The sequence below is a fragment of the Electrona antarctica genome (assembly GCF_951216825.1).
Source record: "Electrona antarctica genome assembly, chromosome: 1".
NCBI lineage: Eukaryota > Metazoa > Chordata > Actinopteri > Myctophiformes > Myctophidae > Electrona > Electrona antarctica.
Window position 1 is genome coordinate 1,041,802 of NC_136806.1, and position 8,113 is coordinate 1,049,914.

At 39.3% G+C, this 8,113-nt stretch overlaps 1 protein-coding gene across 1 annotated transcript; it reads left to right on the forward strand.

The window, feature by feature from the left end:
- Positions 1 to 984: 984 nt before the first annotated feature.
- LOC306927316 (interferon-inducible GTPase 5-like) lies at positions 985 to 3,906 on the forward strand (the record flags this gene model as incomplete). Its single annotated transcript, XM_079507029.1, has 2 exons — positions 985 to 1,501; positions 3,326 to 3,906. The coding sequence occupies 2 exons, from the start codon at positions 985 to 987 to the stop codon at positions 3,904 to 3,906; spliced, it is 1,098 nt and encodes a 365-aa protein (XP_079363155.1).
- Between the last annotated feature and the right edge of the window lie 4,207 nt (positions 3,907 to 8,113).

An 8,113-nucleotide genomic window follows, 5' to 3' on the forward strand; every position in this document is an offset into this window, starting at 1 on the left:
ACTGCAGCAGAGCGTGTGGGCGTCCTGGTAGAGATAAACCACTGCAGCAGAGCGTGTGGGCGTCCTGGTAGAGATAAGCAGAATGTTGACCCTGCCCTTTCCACACAAGGACAGTTTGATCTCGTCAAACTGAAACTGAAATCACCTGAATTGTTGCACTGAGCACTTCACAATGAAAAGCTATCATTTGATTGGTCATGAAGGAATCCACCTGCAAGTGTTAAAAGGTACTCAATTGTACTCAACTTATAATTTAAAGTATCAATGCGGCAATGTAGAACTTCTCCGTTACAAGAAAAAGGAATTCAAAAATGCACTTGAGTAAAAGTACAAAGGTTTTGGCCTCAAAATGTATACTTAATGTACCAAAAGTAGAAAATACTCACTATGCAGAATGTCCCACTTCAAGTTTTCCAATGTATGCAAAGCTTTTGAAATTAAATAGCAGATCTACAAGCTCACAATGCATCACATTGTGAGCTTGTAGATCGGCTATTTTCAAATGGACGAAATGTATTGGGCTGAAGTGTTTTGTAATAATAATAATCAAAGTAACTATAGTAACCAAACTTTATCAAATAAATGTAGTATTGGACAAGTATTGGACAAGTATCATAAAATGGAAATACTCAAGTAAAGTGCAAATACCTCAAAATTGTACTTCAGTACAGTACTTAAGTAAATGTACTTTCCTCCATTGGGTGGAGCCATGAAGGACTGCCCCTCGAGTATGTAAGGAGAATCTGAGACTGGTGCAACTCCACAGACCTAAAGCCTCAGGGTTGATTTATAGCACATCTAGACTTCACAGAATAACTTCTCTTCTGTCTCCAGTCTGGTTACTCCTGCACCTCCACAAGGGAAAAGGAATCACTTGGTCTTCCATCTGTTATTATATTTTTCAACTTTATTCAACCTTTTTTTTATTTTTTACACACAATTATTATGGCTAACTTTTGCATAAGTGCGGATGAAGTGAAAGTCATGAAAGACTTCTTAGGGGATCTGGACTTGACCTCAGCAGTGGGGAAGATTCAGGATATTTTAGAAAAGATAGACAAAGTGCAGCTGAACATCGCTGTCACAGGGGAGTCAGGCTCTGGAAAGTCATCATTCATCAACGCCTTCCGACGTTTGGGGGACGAAGACCCTGACTCTGCCCCGACTGATGTTGTGCAGTGCACCAAGGAGCCAACAGCATATCCCCACCCTGACTACCCAAATGTCACATTGTGGGACCTCCCTGGCATTGGTACAACTCAATTCAAAGCAGATAAATACCTTGTTGATGTTAAATTTGAACGATATGACTTTTTCATCATTGTCGCATCGCAACGCTTCAGAGAATGTAATGTTGAGCTCGCCACTGAGATTCAGAAAATGAAAAAGAACTTCTACTTTATACGCAATCAGATTGACAACGACATTAGGAACGAGAAAAGGAAACGTGAATTCAACGAGGAGAAGGTACTGGAAGCCATCCGACAAGACTGCATCAAAGGTTTGGCTGTATTACTCTTGTCAAGTTCTCTTAGATTACACTAGCACAAGTATATAGTATTAGGCACCAGATACTATAGTCCTGTGACGAACAGTCAAAAAGTTTAGTTGTTGAGATACCCCTACCGGCGGTAGGACCAAACACAACATAGTTTTTCCTCATCTCTAAGGCCTCCCATACATGAAATTGATTCTTGCATAAAATTATTTTACTGCAAAAGTGGTGAAATTGATATATAAAGTTATACACCCCAAAGTAAAAATACAGCCTGTCCGTCTGGGGATTAATTAAGCAATATAAACTCATGTAGAGTCACATTGGAAGCTCTGAGAGGTTTACAACTTGGCGTACTTGAAGTCAGGACATCCCTCTACATTCTAGAAGAAGAATAATGTCAATATCTGAATGTAAATATGAGATATAGTAATTTGAACACATACCTACACTAGGCGGAAATGTAAATTATGTAGTGTCTTCTTTACTTTGTAGTGACTCTGACATAGCAACACATATACGGGCTTGTAGTTGTAGGAAAGGTGTGGTTCTACTGAATCCAGCAATACCAATACCTGAATACTCATGGAGTTATGGCACTAATGAAATGTACAGTATCAAACAGATTTGTTTTATGTTGACTTCACTTATGCAAGGGTGGGGAAATTATAACAAATTCACTTGAGTAGAAGTCCCTAAAATATATACAATGCACAAATGACAAAATTAGAAATTGTGAAATTGTGAAGAAATGCAGCCCTACAATACAAATACTGTATATTATGATTAGATTCCCTCATCCAGGTGTGCTGCAGCTATAATAGTAGTTCTATACTGTAGGCCTGCATTTCTCTGCAAGCTGCATGTATTATTTATTTATTTTCACAATTCACAATTTCTCGGCGGGTCAACCGTGGCTCAAGAGGTAGAGCAGGTCGTCCAATGATCCATGGGTCGGCGGTTCGAATCCCGGCTCCTCCTGTCTACATGTCGAAGTGTCTTTGGGCAAGACACTGAACCCCAAATTGCTCCCGATGTGCTGTTTGGTGCCTTGCTTGGCTTCAGCTGCAATCGGTGTGTGAATGTGTGTGTGAATGGGTGAATGTAATCTATGTAAAGCGCCTTGGATAAAGGCGCTATATAAATGCACTATTTTTTTTTTTAATTAATCCCCAGACGGACAGGCCTTATTTTTAATTTGGGGTGTATAACTTTATATATCAATTTCACCATTTTTGCAGTAAGATATTTTTATATAAGAATCCATTTCATGTATGAGGCATGAGGAAAAACTATGTTGTGTTTGGTCCTACCTCCAGTAGGGGTATGCCAATTTCTGGGGGGCATAGTACTAAGGGGTGAGCTCCAAAAGTGGTCTCTGGTTTGATATACCACTCTAGTCTGCTCTGTGTTACAACAATCTGTATTCAAATCCACCCCACAAAATTGTCACACACTGCCCTCTGGTGGAGCGCTGATGAAACTGCAACATCTTTTGATGCCAATACTTTTGAGTGTACTTTCACTCTAGTAGTATACTTGAATTCCGGATTTTAGCTTGTATTGATTGATTGATTGAAATATTTATTAACAGTTTGCACAATTACAGTACATTTCAAGCACGCACGCACGCACGCACGCACGCACGCACGCAAAACAAAGACAGAACTGTGCTAACAAAAACAGCACTAATAAATACAGCAATTTTAACAAATACAATAATGAAACGGGTCGTTAAGTCTGATTAGAATGTGAATAAGTGTGTTTACTTTGTTTACTGTCTAAAAAATATATATTTCTATTTTTTGGCTAATGTTTCATTTATTTTAGGGCTTGGACAAGCCAATGCAGCCGATGTCTTCCTGATCTCCTGCCATGACCTTGGTCTCTACGACTTCAACCGGCTTCTTGACCACATAGAAGAGGATCTCCCTAACCAGAAGAGACATGCGCTGCTCCTCGCTGTGCCCCCCATCACCATGGAGATCCTCCAGAAGAAGAAGGAAGCCCTGCGCACACGCATCTGGATGGTAGCATTGGCGTCTGGTGCTATGGCTGCAGTGCCAATCCCAGGCCTCTCAATCTCTGTGGATTTGGGCATTTTGGTGTCAGAGATTAAGAGCTATTATATAGCTTTCAACCTTGACTTGAAGGCTGAAATTAAATATGTGATTAAGTTTAGTGACTTTGGTCCCAACGTGGTTGCACAACTTCTTGGTGCCAGTTCAAGAGTTGCAGGTGTGGAAAGTACTGCTGAGTATCTATTCAGCCTGATCCCTGTCATTGGTTCCGCTATAGCAGCTGGAATGTCCTTTGCTACCACATACTATATGTTGAATAAATGTCTGGATGACCTGGCAAATGATGCCAACAATGTTCTGATGAAGGCACGGTCTACTCATGCAGAGTGAAAATGATGGCAGTGGGGAATACAAACTTAGCTAGCATGACAATCTGAATACTTGTAAATGCTGAAATAAAGCTTGTTGTTCATGATTGTAACAACATGAACAACAGGACACTCTTGGTGATTAGCACATTAATTAATTAGTTTATCACGTCAGTTAGTATAGGAGCTTTAATGAATGACCTTAAAATACATATTTTGTTTTCAATATATAATTAGGTGCTTGGTAAGAGTATGTCACCACATTAATACCTTTAGTTAGTCAGGTGGTCACATTGAGATGAAAACTATATATTTTCCAAGAGAGACCCGAGCAGTAAAACAAAAAGCTTTCTTCAAAATGCAATACATAAACACATGATAATACCTGCAACTGGGGCACAGCGATCATATACCATTATACAATTCTTACTGAATTCAAAAGTACTTTTACATTGTGTTTAATTTGCTTATTTTATTTCATTGTATTGCTTTTTATTTTATTTCATTTAATTGCTTTTTTAATCTTGTAGAGCACATTTAATTGCATTGTTGCAATGTGCACATGCCTTGTCTCACCTTGAAGGGATCCAGAATATCACTTGTTCTAGAGAGGCTTGACCCATTCAGGCCTGACATCGAAGTTTTCTAAATCATTTCTAAATCATGACAATTTTCTGAAAGATTTGAGGCACATTTTAACAATTTTTTTTTTGGATTGTATTCTTGTAGATCTGCTATTTTTCAATAGCTAAATTATAACCAAAAATTAAATTATAATCAAAATGGGTTAAGAGACCTTTTACCAAGAGGTCAACAAGATGTCTTGACAAAATGTGATACTCAGGATATTTGTATTGTGCATAATGTTGTTGTAAATCAGGCAAATTCCTGGCATATGTACTTAATACTATATAGATTAATCAGCAGACTGTGAAATTATTTCAGAGGGAAGAATCTGGTCTTTATTCATTTGAGAGTGGAAAAAAAAGAAAAGACAGTAACTGCCATCTGTGAAATTGACTGATGGGTTAATGCTGGTGATGAGCCACTGGGTACGTTTACATGAGGTCTTTCAACCCCTCTTAATTCCGAATAGAAGTTAAATCCTATTAAACGTTGTCATGTAAACACCTACAAAAACTTAAATCCGAATGAAAATGCTCGATGCGATTTAAAAACCATTCCGATGTCACTGGCCGGATTATTCCGATGTTCAATGCGATTGAAAGAAAATTGGACTCATGTATACACTGCTTCGGATGTAAATTCATTCTGGTCTTTCTGAGCATGCTCATTTCCAAGGCGCTCCAACTCCAAGGCGCTCATATCCAAGGCGCGCCGAGGAGTTTGCACATAGAGCGCGTTATTTCGTGCATTTTGCAGATCCGAAATCCACAAAAAAAAAACGTGGAGCAGCAGCAGCAGTGGTGATGATCCCCCTGATCTGTGAGTGTTCAAAGATCCAACCGTCCCGAGTTGGGTATCACTCTGATAATTTTCAAACATGTTTGAAAGGCCTATAGGTTATATAGCCAGCCTATATGTATCTGGATGCTTCATGCTACTGTAGGCTAAGTGCATCGGGGGACTCACAGAAAGACGGAGGAGAGAGAGGACGAAATCCCGTCAGTCCGCTGTTCAGTAATCTCTCTCTCTCACACACACACACACGCACACACGCACACACACATTCCCAAGAATACGCTATTATCGCTATCCTATGTCCATCCTATCCCTTTAAACTTTTATAACTTGCCTATTCCAAGTTGCAACCAAAACGTCATGAAACATAACGGCTTTGCAGTTTAATTGTATTGATGAGTGGCAGCGGTGGCCGAACGGATAGCGGCGCGGTCTAGATACCGGAAGGTTCCCAGTTCGAACCAGCCGTCCGACACGTTAAAATTACCACCGCTGAAATGCCCTTGAACAAGGCATCAACCACTACGATGAAATGTGTTCTATGAGCAGGGCCTGGCTGGAAACAAGTTCTTGAGCTTAGCCCAGATACCCTGGGTAAATATAGATTTCATTTCATTTCATTTCATTTCATGACCAGCTGCCTGCAATCAATCTAGTATTAAACACCCAATTGGTAGCCTACTTTATGCCATAATGATGCGGCGATGGTGTATCGTGCAGATAAGCTATGCATTATATGCTTTATGCGATGTACTGATGGGACACGTTGTCAGCCTGTAGATCAGCGCTTACAACGCTTGGCGTGTGTTGTAGGGAGAGGGCACATATGGGGCTAGGCGTGTGTGTGTGTGTGTGTGTGTTCAACAGTCTCTCTCTCTCTCTCTCTCTCTCTCTCTTCACGTGAATTAACATGTAGGCTATCATGTCTTATATCACATCTCCTTGTAAACGCTCATTCAGAATGACCATTTCCCATGTAAACACGCAGCAAAAAACATTACTTCGGATGCATTTTATTCGGAAGTATTTATTCGGAATGATCAGCCTGCATGTAACCGCGGCCACTGATAAGAGTCTTTATTTTTTTTTACGATTTTGAAAAAAGCTTTTGAATAGGCAATCTAAATCTATTTTGAAAAAAGTTAATAGTTCAACTAGCCGATCTAAATCGACAGGTTGTGAGCTTGTAGATTGGCTGTTTTAAATATTCAAAAATGTTTTTCAAAATAGTAAAAAAGGAAAATAAGTTTAGGGATAAAGGGTTTAGACATGGACGAAAATAGTGCCCAAATTATTCTATCTACTTGCTTAAATTCTGTTGACTATTATCTTGATGTGACTCAATGATGTGATGACTGTATATTACTGCACTAATCTATAGTTCTGTGAACAGAACAATATGGAGGAAATCTATTTTATGTAACATCTGTTCCAACTTCCTAGTATCTGGGTGTTATTGTAATGATGCCAGCAGCATGTACATGTCTTTTTTTTCTGTTTAAAATCAATACAAATAAAACTCCAGAAATAAAGGTGAGTTCTCATTTATCACAGTAAAAGCCATCTGTGGTCAGAATGAAGGCCTTCAGTTGTTCAGGTCAGAAACATGTGGTCAGTTACAGCCCTGTAGGCAGTGTAGGCCAAAAGGCATCACGTCTCAAATGTGCTATATTTGTAAAACATTTTAACAACACAAATCACTTAAAAACGTTGTGAAGCATCTTGTTGAGTTCAACACAATGGGACAATGCCTCCCCTCCCCCACAGGATGGGGCTGTGGAGCTGTATGTGTGGGATGGTGTAATATTTTAAAATCAGATAAATTAGTTTATAACTTGTCTAACCTACGTGTACACATGCAGTCAAATCCTCAATGTCAATGAATCCATTTGAAACCGAAGAGTTAAATTGTGTGCCTGGCATGAACATCCTAAATAAAACTAGAGTTACTTTCAGAGCGGACGTTTGATACATTTATCCTAAATAAAACTAGTTACTTTCAGAGCGGACGTTTGATACATTTAATAAAACTAGAGTTACTTTCAGAGCGGACGTTTGATACATTTTCCATCCCATGTTCAGAATAGTTTTATTATTTTTAATTGGTCATTTCTCACTCACAGCAGTGACACAAATGTAACACGATGTCTGTTTTGTGGCATATTCCAAACGACACACATGTATTATGTTTATTTCATTTGAAATGACATATCCCTTTAACCCCATGTAAAGCCGGTCTAAGAATATTGCTGTCTGGCTGCATACTAATATGTTGATACTGTATGTGCTAATAAGGCTTGTACAAATTATTCTAAAGTGTGGAATTCTAAATGGGCCTTGAATATTTCATATTATAGCCAGGCACTGAAATCCATACAATGTGGCACTTGCCATTTTCTCTCTCTGTAAAGGAGTTTATTTTCTAACCTGTAGCAAAAAGGGAGCAAACTGCTGCATTTTATCCATATTTTCTACAGTCTGATTTTATCTCACTTGCTCTGAGAGGCAGCAGTGCAGCAAACACACTTGTCTGTGTTGTTGAAATGCACCATTTTGAAGATGTGTAGTCAGGAACCTCCCTCTTTGGGAGGAGTCAGAGTTTAGAATGGGAGGAACCGATCACACCACTAGCAGTGATTGGTGGGAAGCTCATACACACTCAGCCCGCGCTCTCATCCGTCTCTATGATTAGTGGGGCGCACAGCCCCACACTATACTTTACTGAGCTGAACATATAAAAGGTCTCGCACGCCTATGTTCCATCACATTTCTTAGAGCTGTTATTACTGTACAAATAAACCTACAAA